Consider the following 15043-nt stretch of genomic DNA (forward strand, 5'->3'; position numbering starts at 1 on the left):
CCTCAATATAAGTAATCTTATTGGTGACTTTATTTAAATTCTCTATTTCTGTATTAAATTCTACAATCCAAATGACATAATTAAATTACTATTTCAGATATATCAATCATAATGAAAATCACCAACCTCCTTGATGATATAATGCTTCTGTGAGTGAAGTCTAAAACACTGGCTTCTATCTACTTTTTTTCTTTTCAGAGGGTGGAGGATGATTAATACTACCACACTACAAATTTGTATTTACTCTAACACCTTTAATTGTATGGATTTTCAAGGTTTCTCACATCAAATGAAAATTAGAGAAGGTGACTACTCTGAAACCATTGTGACTAAAAAATAGTGTAAAGCCAGATTTCTTACAGCAATAGGAAATGAAGCATTAAAAAAATCTACTCACTGACAAACAGCAACTCCACTCTAAAGCTCATAAAAAACAATTTCTCAAAAGCTCCATCATCCTCATTTTAGCACCATATTCATATTTTTTATTCTTGGAATTTTATATCTGCTACAGAATATATCTACAAAGTAAACACACAGTTTAAATCTTCTACTCCTGAAAACACTCTGACAAAATGATGACAATACTTTCCAGATATCAGGATTATAACCACTGAAAAGAATTGAGGGGGCTGTCACAGACAAGATTCCTATCAATTTAAAGGTTCATACGTTATTGAGAGTTACTTACTTAAGCAGGAGAGATGTTCAGTGAATGTGTAAGTAGAATATACATAAGAACTACACTAGAATACACATCAGAACACAATTCAATACTGTGTTTATGCTATGGATGAGGTAATAATAATGAGTGCTGGCTTCATGAGTTAGGAAAAAAAATTCATTCTATTGCTCACAAATATCAGCACTTAAAAAAAATGCCTAAACTTGATATTCAGGGTCTTCCCCAATGGGGCTCCAACCCTTACCTTTCCAGTCTTCCCTCACACTGCTCTAATTAAACCTACCCATATTGAGCCAGATAGAATTATATACCCTTTCTGGGATAATCCAAGTTCTTTCTCATGTCAGAAGTTTTACATTCAACACTCCCTCAGCTTACCCTCATCCCATAAATCTCTATTTAAATTCTACTCACACTTCAAAGTCCAGCTCAAAAACTACCTGATTTCTGGAGCTTTCCCTTTTCCCCATTCAGAACCTCTTCTGACCATGAATAGCATTTAGTCTTTGCCTCTCATGTAGCCACGATTATATTCTTTCTCAGCTATCTTAAAGTATATCTGTTTTTGTGTACATCATCTTCTCCTGGAGAAATTCTTTGATGCAGTCATAGTTGTACTGTCCCCATCCTTCTATGCTTTAAACACATAAGCAAATAATAAATATTTATCAGGGGCACTTTGTTCAAATATATAATGTATGTCTACTTGATAAAAAAAAATCTATAATATTTGTTATGGATCAAATTATGTCCTCTGCAAAGGCATGTTCATGTCCTTAACCCACACTCCTATGGATGGCGACCCATTTGTAAATAGGATCTTTGAAGATGTTATTTGTTAAGGTGAGGCCAAACTAAATCAGGATGGGCCTTAATCCAGTATGACTGGCATCATTACAAGCAGAGGAAATTTAGAGACAGAATGAGGCAGACTTCAGAGAAAGCGTGGTCCTACCAACACCTTGATTTTGGACTTCTAGCCTCCAAAACTGGGGGACAATAAATTCCTATGGTTTAAACCAACTAGTCTGTGATACTTTGTTGCAGCAGCTTGGCAAACAATGACAATATTCAATCAACACTTTTACTGATACTAATTCACTAAAGAAATATTTACATAGCACCTATCATATACATGGGTAAGTATATAAAAATCAATCAGACATAGCACCTTCTTTCTCAAGATTTTATGGTCTAGAAGAGAATCTAAGACCTCTATGTAACTTGCTATAATACTGAGATAAATGCCATAAGAGCAGTAAAGGTGAGGTGCAACAGGAGTCAACAAGGAGAGATTATTTCCAAGTATGATGGATATCAAGGTAAGTTTTAACATGTGTGCTAGATCTGGAAAGACAGGTAGTATTTGAATATGTAGTGATGGGGATAAAGTGTTTTAAGACAAAAAATAAAGATCAGGAGGCAGGAAATCTCTGAGAAATATAAGAAACAATCAATAGTCCAATAAGACTATAGTATAATGTATGTGAAAGACGATGGGGTTAGCAAAACTTGTACGCTGAAAACTATTAAAACATTATTGAAAGAAATTTTAAAAGACATAAATAAATAGAAAAACATCCCATGTTCATGGTTTAGGACTCTTAATCTTGTTACAATACTCTCCAAACTGATTTAAAGATCCAAGGCAATTGTTATGTCACAATCCCAGTTGACTTCTGTGTAGAATGGATAAGCTGATTCTAAAATTCATACAGAATTCGAAGTGACTCAGAATAGTCAAACATCCTGAAAAGGAAGAACAAAGTAGGAAGACTAACATTCTCTGATTTCAAAACTTACTAGGAAGCAACAGTAATCACGACAGTGTAGTACTGGCACAAGGATAGACATATCAATCAGTGGGATAGAACTAAGAGCCCAGAAATAAAATCATATATCTATGGTTAAATAATTTTCAACAAGAATGCCAAGATCATTCAATGTAGAAAGAATAGTCTTCAACAAATGATGCCGAAACAATTGGATATCCACATGCAAAAGCATGAAACTGGATTCTTACCTCACACATTATAAAAAAATTAAATCAAAATGGATCAATGATCTAAATATAAAACTATAAAACTCTTAGAATAAAACAAAGGGCAGTATCTTCAGGACCTTGTATTAGGCAGTGGGGTCTTACAATTTACACCAAAAGCATGAGCAACAAAAGAAAAAGATAAATTCGAATTCATCAAAATTAAAAATTTGTTCATCAAAGAAAACTTTCAAGAAAATAAAAAGACTATCTATGATGATATTACTATTCATGTAGAAAATCCCAAAGAATTGACAAATATCTCTTGGAACTGATAAGTGACTTTAGCAAGGTTACGGTCAACAAGGTTAATATGCAAAAAAGCTAATTGCTTTCTGATTTACCAGCAATGAACAACTGAAATCTGAACTCAAAAACATGCCACCATTTAAATTAGCACACACACACAAAAAAACAAAGAATATATGGATAAGATATATATGAGGAAAACTACAAAACTCTGATGAAAATAATAAAATGGAATGTAAGTCCATGTTTTTAGATAGGAAGACTCAATATCATTAAGATGTCAATTCTTCAACGCAATCTCAATCAATCCCAACAAGTTTTTTATGAGCATCGACAAACAGATTCTAGAATTTTTATGGAAGGGAAAAAGACTCAGAATAGCCAACACCATAATACTGAAGAAGAAAAAAGTCAGAATACTGACACTTTCAGGTATCAAGACTTACTATTACAAAAGACAATTCACAGAATGGAAGAAAATATTTGCAAATCATATGTCTGAAAAAGGATTTGTATTCAGAATAAAGAACTCTTATAACTCAATAATAAAAAAGACAAATAACCCAATTAAAAAACTAGCAAAGGATCTGAACAGACATTTCTACAAAGATGATATGCAAATAGCCAATAAACACGTGCAACATTTGCTCCATATCATTAGACATCAAGGAAATGCAAATTAAAACCACAATGAGATACTACTTTGCACACATTTGAATGGGTCAATAAAAAAGTCAACAAGTGTTGGCAAGGATGTAGAGGAATTTGAATTCTCATAGACTGCTGGTGGGAATGTAAAATGTGTACAGCTGCTTTGGAAAACAGTCTGGCAGCATCTCAAATCTAATTACACAGTGTTATCATATGATCCAGAAATCCCACTCCTAGGTATATACCCAAGAGAAATGAAAAGATGTTGTGCTGGTTTGAAAGGATGTATGTCCCCTAGAAAAGCCATGTTTTAATCCTAATCCCATTTGTAAAGGCTGTCATTTCTTCTAATCCCTATTCAGTATTGTAAATTTAGAACTGTAATTAGATCTCCCTGAAGATGTGATTTAATCAAGAGTGGTTGTTAAGTTGGATTAGGTGATGACATGTCTCCACCCACTTGGGTGGGTCTTGATAAGTTTCTGGAGTCTTATAGAGAGGAAACATTTTGGAGAATGAATGAAATTCAGAGAGAGCAGAGAATGCTGCAGCACCACGAAGCAGGGAGTCCACTAGCCAGCGACGTTTGGAGATGAAGAAGGAAAACACCTCTTGGGGAGCTTCATGAAACCGGAAGCCAGGAGAGAAAGCTAGCAGATGATGCTGTGTTCGCCACGTGCCCTTCCAGCTGAGAGAGAAGCTCTGATTGTGTTTGCCATGTGCCTTCTCACTTGAGAGAGAAACCCTGAACTTCATCGGCCTTCTTGAACCAAGGTATCTTTCCCTGGATGCCTCAGATTGGACATTTCTATAGACCTAATTGGGACATTTTCTCAACCTTAGAACTGTAAACTAGAAACTTATTAAATTCCCCTTTCAAAAGCCATTCCATTTCTTGTATATTGCATTCCGGCAACTAGCAAACTAGAACAGATGTCTATCTAAACACCTGTACACAAATGTTTATTGCAGCATTATTCATAAAAGTTAAAAGATGGAAACAATCTAAATGTCAACTAATGGAGGAATGGATAAATAAAACATGGACTATCTATACAATGGAATATTTGACCATAAAAAGGAATGATATTTGAAATAACTTGGATGAATCCTGAGACCATCATGTGAAGTGAAAAAAGTCTGTCACAAAAGTCAAGATATTTTATGATTCCAGTCATACAAAAGTCCAGAATAAGGAAATATAGAGAGAAAGAAAGAAGATTAGTGGTTGCTTAGGGCAGGAGAGGAAATGGGGGATAGAGGAGTGATAGTTAAAGGGTATGGGGTTTCTTTTTTGGGTGATGAAAATGTTCTAAAATTAACTGAGGTGATTGTTGCACTCATCTATGAATACACTAAAAACTATTGAATTGTATGCTTTATTTAAATGGGTGAATTGTGTGGTATGTAAATTATATCTCAATAAATCTCTTTAAAAGAAAAAAAAAGAAAGGTGATGGGATAGAGAAAGTTAGGAAAGACAGTTGGAGCTGTATCTGGCAACACCCTTAAAATCAAATAAGGAACTAGAGTTTTTAGTCAGTAAGCAAGAAAAACTATTTCACAGTTCTTGATCAGGAGCTGAGTAATCAGTTAAAAGACCTAAATTGGTCTGGAGGGGAAAGAGTTTGTTGAGAAGGATACAAATTAAGAGGTGAGTAACAACTCAAGAAAGAGGTAATAAGGCCTGAGCTAGGAATGGGGCACTGGGCAAAGTAAAAGACGAATTGGAAGAGATATTCTGGAGGTGAAATTAGCAGGACTTGCAAATTATGGATATGAAATGCAAATAAATAAATAAAGAAGTCTACAAGGTATAAAAGTTTCCAAGCTGGGAGGAGATAGTGCTAAATCCAAAAGAGAAGACACTAAAGCAGCAGGAAGTCTGGATGGGAGATAAATGAATCTTGGTCATATTGTGTTTTAGAGAGAGTGGATATTCATCTCAAATAAAATGTGTTAAACTATGTTGTTTAGAACTGAAGATACAGTTTTGTGGAAAAAAGGGAGAGAAGCTCAGAAATTAGTAAATACTAAATAAAAGATTCTGATTAATGATTCAAACATGACTGTGACTTCAGAAATATAGCCCATATAGATTACTTAAAGTGCATGGTAAATTAAATTCTAAAAGCCCGTTTAGAAAAGATGTTTTCTCTCGATCTAGAACTACCTACACTGAGGAATCATTTAGAAATGCGCTGATTCATAGTTAATAGTAAAGTACATAGGTGGAAGTTTTTGAGAATCTTATAGTTTAAAATGTTTCAGTAAATGCATCCTTTGTTCTGTCATTTTGATCCTAATTTAACTTCACTGGTACAGCAAAAGGTAGCTAACACAGATAATTAGGCCTGACTAACCATATCACTTTATGCATTCATTCCTTTCTATAAAAAAATACTTCTGCTCTGTTAATAAAACTGGACTCTACCTAGATATAGCCCTACAATTCCCAAAAGCCTGAGAATTAAATGATGAGGAAACTACTTTAGGAGGGCAAAATAAAACTTTCAATCAAAATTCAGGGTGATGGGGCGGGCCGCGGTGGCTCAGCGGGCAAGAGTGCTTGCCTGCCATGCTGGAGGACCCCGGTTCGATTCCCGGCCCCAGCCCATGTAAAAAACAAACAAACAAACAAAATATAATAAAATAAGAAAATGTTTAAAGATGTTTCCCTTTCTTCCTCCCTTCCTTCCTTCCATCCTTCCTTCCTTCTCTGTCTTTCTTTCTTTCCTTCCCTTCCTCCCTCTCTCTTTAAAAAAAAAAAAAAAAAAAAAAAAAATTCAGGGTGATTATAGCTAGTCAGTACCCATAGCTACTTTAAAACAAAAAATCTTATCAATATAGACTAAAATGGCAGCAATATAAAGATGAATATCTAGCATACAATTTTATATCAGTATATGATTATTATATCTATATATATATTGGATTAAAAAGTAAAATCAATAATTTCGACAGACTTCCTGGAAGATGGCGGCTTAGTAAGACGCGCGGATCTTAGTTTCTTCTCCAGGACACCTACTAGGGGAGTAGAAACGATACAGAAAGCGCCCAAAGCCACAACAGAGATAAAAAAGACAGCGTACCCCATCCTGGAACGGCTGGCTGGCTGAGAGAAGCAGCTCGGGTGAGATCGCCGAGGCGCGCGGGCCTTACCAGGCGGGGTGGCAAGCGGCCGGAGTTACTCCCTTTCCCCTTCCCGGGCCGGCTGGGAGAATTGGAGAGGTGGTCCCCTGAAACCAAGGCGACTGGCGCCCACACCACGCGCAGCCCCCGGACCAACTGAGAGAATTGGATCGGAAACCCCCAGGCCGCGGAGAACGGTGACCCCGTGACTCCCGGGGAACGTGCACTCTCTCGGGCGGGCCGCTGCCGCTGGCGCCCTCCCGCCATGCTTGTTGCCCAGGGCCGACTAGGAAATTCGGACGGGCTCTTTCCCTGACTGCGGCGACCAGCAACCCTCCCTGCATTCGGACACCCTCCCTGCATTCGGACCCCGGGCCGGCTCAAGCCACTTCGGCTAGCGAACCCCCAGGACGGCGAGAGTTTTCCAAAGTTTAAGGTCCCACAGCACCTTTTACTGGTGGGACCCGCAGACAAACGTGTGCCACGAGCGCCACCTACTGGGTAGGATAAGAAAAACAGAACCCAGAGATTTCACAGAAAAATATTACAACCTTGCTGGGTCCAACACCAAGAGAAATCTGAATAAATGCCCAGACGCCAGCAGCAGAAGATAACTGTCCACGCTCAAAAGATTGAGAATATGGCTCAGTCAAAGGAACAAACCAATAGCTCAAATGAGACACAAGAGCTGAGACAACTAATGCTGAATATACGAACAGAAATGGAAAACCTCTTCAAAAATGAAATCGATAAATTGAGGGAGGACATGAAGAGGACATGGGCTGAACATAAAGAAGAAATAGAAAAACTGAAAAAACAAATCACAGAACTTATGGAAGTGAAGGATAAAGTAGCAAACATAGAAAAAATAATGGATAGCTACAATGATAGATTTAAAGAGACAGAAGATAGAATTAGTGATTTGGAGGATGGAACATCTGAATTCCAAAAAGAAACAGAAACTATAGGGAAAAGAATGGAAAAATTTGAACAGGGTATCAGGGAACTCAAGGACAATATGAACCGCAGAAATATACGTGTTGTGGGTGTCCCAGAAGGAGAAGAGAAGGGAAAAGGAGGAGAAAAACTAATGGAAGAAATTATCACTGAAAATTTCCCAACTCTTACGAAAGACCTAAAATTACAGATCCAAGAAGTGCAGCGCACCCCAAAGAGATTAGACCCAAATAGGCGTTCTCCAAGACACTTACTAGTTAGAATGTCAGAGGTCAAAGAGAAAGAGAAGATCTTGAAAGCAGCAAGAGAAAAACAATCCATTACATACAAGGGAAACCCAATAAGACTTTGTGTAGATTTCTCAGCAGAAACCATGGAAGCTAGAAGACAGTGGGATGATATATTTAAAATACTAAAAGAGAAAAACTGCCAACCAAGACTTCTATATCCAGCAAAATTATCCTTCAAAAATGAGGGAGAAATTAAAACATTCTCAGACAAAAAGTCACTGAAAGAATTTGTGACCAAGAGACCAGCTCTGCAAGAAATACTAAAGGGAGCACTAGAGTCAGATACAAAAAGACAGAAGAGAGAGATATGGAAAAGAGTGTAGAAAGAAGGAAAATCAGATATGATATATATAATACAAAAGGCAAAATGTTAGAGGAAAATATTATCCAAACAGTAATAACACTAAATGTCAATGGACTGAATTCCCCAATCAAAAGACATAGATTGGCAGAATGGATTAAAAAACAGGATCCTTCGATATGCTGTCTACAGGAAACACATCTTAGACCCAAAGATAAACATAGGTTGAAAGTGAAAGGTTGGGAAAAGATATTTCATGCAAATAACAACCAGAAAAGAGCAGGAGTGGCTATACTAATATCCAACAAATTAGACTTCAAATGTAAAACAGTTAAAAGAGACAAAGAAGGACACTATATACTAATAAAAGGAACAATTAAACAAGAAGACATAACAATCATAAATATTTACGCACCGAATCAGAATGCCCCAAAATACGTGAGGAATATACTGCAAACACTGAAAAGGGAAATAGACTCATATACCATAATAGTTGGAGACTTCAACTCACCATTCTCATCAAGGGACAGAACATCTAGACAGAGGATCAACAAAGAAATAGAGAATCTGAATATTACTATAAATGAACTAGACTTAATAGACATTTATAGGACATTACATCCCACAACAGCAGGATACACCTTTTTCTCAAGTGCTCATGGATCATTCTCAAAGATAGACCATATGCTGGGTCACAAAGCAAGTCTCAACAAATTTAAAAAGATTGAAATCTTACACAACACTTTCTCGGACCATAAAGGAATGATGTTGGAAATCAATAATAGGCAGAGTGCCAGAAAATTCACAAATACGTGGAGGCTCAACAACACACTCCTAAACAACGACTGGGTCAAAGAAGAAATTGCAAGAGAAATTAGCAAATACCTCGAGGCGAATGAAAATGAAAACACAACATATCAAAACTTATGGGACGCAGCAAAGGCAGTGCTAAGAGGGAAATTTATTGCTCTAAATGCCTATATCAGAAAAGAAGAAAAGGCAAAAATGCAGGAATTAACTATCCATTTGGAAGAACTGGAGAAAGAACAGCAAGCTAACCCCAAGGCAAGCAAAAGGAAAGAAATAACAAAGATTAGAGCACAAATAAATGAAATTGAAAACATGAAAACAATAGAGAAAATCAATAAGGCCAGAAGTTGGTTCTATGAGAAAATCAATAAGATTGATGGGCCCTTAGCAAGATTGACAAAAAGAAGAAGAGAGAGGATGCAAATAAATAAGATCAGAAATGGAAGAGGAGACATAACTACTGACCTCACAGAAATAAAGGAGGTAATAACAGGATACTATGAACAACTTTACGCTAATAAATACAACAATTTAGAGGAAATGGACGGGTTCCTGGAAAGACATGAACAACCAACTTTGACTCAAGAAGAAATAGATGACCTCAACAAACCAATCACAAGTAAAGAAATTGAATTAGTCATTCAAAAGCTTCCTAAAAAGAAAAGTCCAGGACCAGATGGCTTCACATGTGAATTCTACCAAACGTTCCAGAAAGAATTAGTACCAATTCTCTTCAAACTCTTCAAAAAAGTCGAAGTGGAGGGAAAGCTACCTAATTCATTCTATGAAGCCAACATCACCCTCATACCAAAACCAGGCAAAGATATTACAAAAAAAGAAAACTACAGACCAATCTCTCTAATGAATACAGATGCAAAAATCCTCAATAAAATTCTAGCATATCGTATCCAACAACACATTAAAAGAATTATACATCATGACCAAGTAGGATTCATCCCAGGTATGCAAGGATGGTTCAACATAAGAAAATCAATTAATGTAATACACCATATCAACAAATCAAAGCAGAAAAATCACATGATCATCTCAATTGATGCAGAGAAGGCATTCGACAAGATTCAACATCCTTTCCTGTTGAAAACACTTCAAAAGATAGGAATACAAGGGAACTTCCTTAAAATGATAGAGGGAATATATGAAAAACCCACAGCTAATATCATCCTCAATGGGGAAAAATTGAAAACTTTCCCCCTAAGATCAGGAACAAGACAAGGATGTCCACTATCACCACTATTATTCAACATTGTGTTGGAGGTTCTAGCCAGAGCAATTAGACAAGAAAAAGAAATACAAGGCATCAAAATTGGAAAGGAAGAAGTAAAACTATCACTGTTTGCAGACGATATGATACTATACGTCGAAAACCCGGAAAAATCCACAACAAAACTACTAGAGCTAATAAATGAGTACAGCAAAGTAGCAGGTTACAAGATCAACATTCAAAAATCTGTAGCATTTCTATACACTAATAATGAACAAGCTGAGGGGGAAATCAAGAAACGAATCCCATTTACAATTGCAACTAAAAGAATAAAATACCTAGGAATAAATTTAACTAAAGAGACAAAAAACCTATATAAAGAAAACTACAAAAAACTGCTAAAAGAAATCACAGAAGACCTAAATAGATGGAAGGGCATACCGTGTTCATGGATTGGAAGACTAAATATAGTCAAGATGTCAATCCTACCTAAATTGATTTACAGATTCAATGCAATACCAATCAAAATCCCAACAACTTATTTTTCAGAAATAGAAAAACCAATAAGCGAATTTATCTGGAAGGGCAGGGTGCCCCGAATTGCTAAAAACATCTTGAGGAAAAAAAACGAAGCTGGAGGTCTCGCGCTGCCTGACTTTAAGGCATATTATGAAGCCACAGTGGTCAAAACAGCATGGTATTGGCATAAAGATAGATATATCGACCAATGGAATCGAATAGAGTGCTCAGATATAGACCCTCTCATCTATGGACATTTGATCTTTGATAAGGCAGTCAAGCCAACTCACCTGGGACAGAGCAGTCTCTTCAATAAATGGTGCCTAGAGAACTGGATATCCATATGGAAAAGAATGAAAGAAGACCCATCTCTCACACCCTATACAAAAGTTAACTCAAAATGGATCAAAGATCTAAACATTAGGTCTAAGACCATAAAACAGTTAGAGGAAAATGTTGGGAGATATCTTATGGATCTTACAACTGGAGGCGGTTTTATGGACCTTAAACCTAAAGCAAGAGCACTGAAGAAGGAAATAAATAAATGGGAACTCCTCAAAATTAAACACTTTTGTGCATCAAAGAACTTCATCAAGAAAGTAGAAAGACAGCCTTCACAATGGGAGACAATATTTGGAAATGATATATCAGATAAAGGTCTAGTATCCAGAATTTATAAAGAGATTGTTCATCTCAACAACAAAAAGACAGCCAACCCAATTACAAAATGGGGAAAAGACTTGAACAGACACCTCTCAGAAGAGGAAATACGGATGGCCAAGAGGCACATGAAGAGATGCTCAATGTCCCTGGCCATTAGAGAAATGCAAATCAAAACCACAATGAGATATCATCTCACACCCACCAGAATGGCCATTATCAACAAAACAGAAAATGACAAGTGCTGGAGAGGATGCGGAGAAAGAGGCACACTTATCCACTGTTGGTGGGAATGTCAAATGGTGCAACCACTGTGGAAGGCAGTTTGGCGGTTCCTCAAAAAGCTGAATATAGAATTGCCATATGACCCAGCAATACCATTGCTGGGAATCTACTCAAAGGACTTAAGGGCAAAGACACAAACGGACATTTGCACACCAATGTTTATAGCAGCGTTATTTACAATTGCAAAGAGATGGAAACAGCCCAAATGTCCATCAACAGACGAGTGGCTAAACAAACTGTGGTATATACATACGATGGAATATTATGCAGCTTTAAGACAAGATAAACTTATGAACCATGTAATAACATGGATGGACCTAGAGAATATTATGCTGAGTGAATCCAGCCAAAAACTAAAGGACAAATACTGTATGGTCCCACTGATGTGAACGGACATTCGAGAATAAACTTGAAATATGTCATTGGTAACAGAGTTCAGCAGGAGTTAGAAACAGGGTAAGACAATGGGTAATTGAAGCTGAAGGGATACAGACTGTGCAACAGGACTAGATACAAAAACTCAAAAATGGACAGCACAATAATACCTAATTGTAAAGTAATCATGTTAAAACACTGAATGAAGCTGCATCTGAGCTATAGGTTTTTGTTTTGTTTTGTTTTGTTTTGTTTTGATTTTACTATTATTACTTTTATTTTTTTCTCTATATTAACATTCTATATCTTTTTCGGTTTTGTTGCTAGTTCTTCTAAACCAATGCAAATGTACTAAGAAATGATGATCATGCATCTATGTGATGATGTTAAGAATTAATGATTGCATGTGTAGAATGGTATGATCTCTAAATGTTGGGTTAATTTCTTTTTTTCCGTTAATTAAAAAAAAAAAAAAAGAGAGAAGGGATAATTGGAGATGAAGGGATACAGACTGTACAACGGGACTGGATATAAAAACTCAGAAATGGACAGCACAATACTACCCAATTGTAATGCAATTATGTTAAAACACTGAATGAAGCTGCATGTGAGGTAAAGGTTTTTGTTTTTTTTCTTTCTATTATTGTTTTAATTCTTATTCTGTTGTCTTTTTATTTCTTTTTCTAAATCGATGCAAATGTACTAAGAAATGATGAATATGCAACTATGTGATGTTATTAAGAATTACTGATTGTACATGTAGATTGGAATGATTTCTAATTGTTTTGTTAATTCTTTTTTTAATTAATAAAAAAAAAAATAAAAAAAAATAAAAAAAATAAAAAAAAAAAAGTAAAATCAAACACTTGAACTGTGGTTAATTTGTCTAAAAATATATTATATCTGTTAGACTTATGTATTCACTTTTTTATTCTTAATACTGATAACATTATTTTTACCAGATGCAATGCTTAGATCTTAAGGATAAAAACAATGAGGACTCAGTCTTTAATTATTACTGATTTTACTAATGATGAACAATAATAATAGGTAGAACGGTATGAATAAACAAGTATTATTTCACACCACTGCCCCGCTAAAATAATACTAACAATTTGCTTAAAAACCACATCTACATTTTATAGCTGTGCAAAAGTATAATAAAAGAATATATGCCATGGTAATAATGATCTTTTGAGTTGTAGGTATATGGATGTTTTTTATTCCTTCTCTTTTTCTGCTTACAAGTAATTTCAAAATTGCCTACAATCAATGTTTTATTATTATTATTGCATCAAGAAGTAAAAATATTTTTTGAAAGAGGGAAAAAGAACACATTGATTAATTCACACGAGGAACATACTTACCAGGTCTCTATGAAGCACCCAATTTGCATGGAGGTAATGGATACCATCAAGAATCTGGTAAAGTAATGATTTAACCATAGATCTTGGTAACTGCATGGGCTTTTTATTTGCTTTTGATGCACGATGAAACTTAATAATATGCTAGAAATTAAAAAAATAAAACATAGTATAATAACATATAGTTTTTGCTAAATATCTAGTCACTAAAATACAATCAAGGCAATAAAATGTCCTTATTTTAAGATTACTTATTGAAAGCCAGTAACAACAGTTAGAAAAATAGTTTGTGTAATTAAAACAATCAAAACTATATCTATGGTGAAGGTAAAACACAACACTGTAAATAAAATTAATGCCACTGAACCGTACATTTAAAAATGGTTAAAATGACTAATAAAATAATTTTTTAAAAACTGAGTATTTTTAGAGTAAATATGGCTGTTACTGCCAGGTAAAACGACAGAATTTATTGAACCATTAGGATTTTCATTAAACAAAAACAATGTAAGAGGCTTGATATCTAAAAATTTGCCTAAATAATTTAGACTGCCTCCTCAAATGTCATGTAGTTTTATCATTCTATAAATATCATTCTTTCATAAGAACCATTTCCAGTTCAAGGAAATATGTTCAGATGCAATTTTAAGACAAGAAAACATTTCACAAATAAATGTCTCCTGTTGACTAAGGTAATTCAGAAACAAGGATAAGGAAAACATTGTTTATATTTTAGAATTTAATGAAGAAAGGTTTATTTTGTCCAGAATCTAAATTTTCTGTAACACATAATCTAAATCAAGCTGTTTGGATAGATCATTTAAACAACCCAAACACAGGGAGCTCAGAATAAGAATAAGAGCCTTTAATCCTGTATAGATTATTGTAATGTCTAGATACAACCCAGAGTATGTTAAGCAGATAATCAAAAAGTATTGGCAAAGTTTCTTGAGGGATAGGAGAAAAAATATGGAACTATGAAACTTTACCACCAGGGAAACCCTCACACTTGTGTTGAACACTAGGGACATCCAAATCAATAGGCCAAGCCCTTGATTTTGAGGCTTGCTCTTGTGAAGCTTATGTATGTAGTGGAGAAGCTTAGCCTACCTATAGCTATGCCTAAAAGTTATTTCCGGAGGACCTCTTTTGTTGCTCAGATGTGGCCTCTTTCTCTAAGCCCAACTCTGCAAGTGAAATCATTGCCCTCCCCCCTATGTGGGATATGACATCCAGCAGTGAAAGTCTCCCTGACTCCCAGGGATGAGTCTAACCCTAGCACCATGGGATCAACAATATCCTGACCAAAAGGGGAAAAAGAAGGGAAAGAAATAAGGTATCAGTGGTTGACAGAGTTCAAATAGAGTCGAGAGGCTATTCTGGAGGTCATCTTACTCATGCTTCAGTTAGACATTGCTAATTATCACAGTTTTCCAAACCCCAACGAAAATCATTCCTGCCAACCCTAAAGAATACCAAGGATGATATATAAGGTTCTACAA

The 15043-nt window shown here is 35.6% G+C and overlaps 1 protein-coding gene across 3 annotated transcripts in view; it reads right to left on the reverse strand.

Annotated features, from left to right (window-relative positions):
* The window catches only part of CDK19 (cyclin dependent kinase 19), a 213780-nt gene that overhangs the window by 62821 nt on the left and 135916 nt on the right, over positions 1 to 15043 (reverse strand). For all 3 annotated transcript variants that reach the window (XM_077162654.1, XM_077162655.1, XM_077162653.1), the window contains one exon: positions 13545 to 13685. In XM_077162654.1, coding sequence (XP_077018769.1) covers positions 13545 to 13685 — 141 coding nt within the window. The remainder of the gene's footprint in view (positions 1 to 13544; positions 13686 to 15043) is intronic.

Source organism: Tamandua tetradactyla, chromosome 5 (assembly GCF_023851605.1).
Source record: "Tamandua tetradactyla isolate mTamTet1 chromosome 5, mTamTet1.pri, whole genome shotgun sequence".
NCBI lineage: Eukaryota > Metazoa > Chordata > Mammalia > Pilosa > Myrmecophagidae > Tamandua > Tamandua tetradactyla.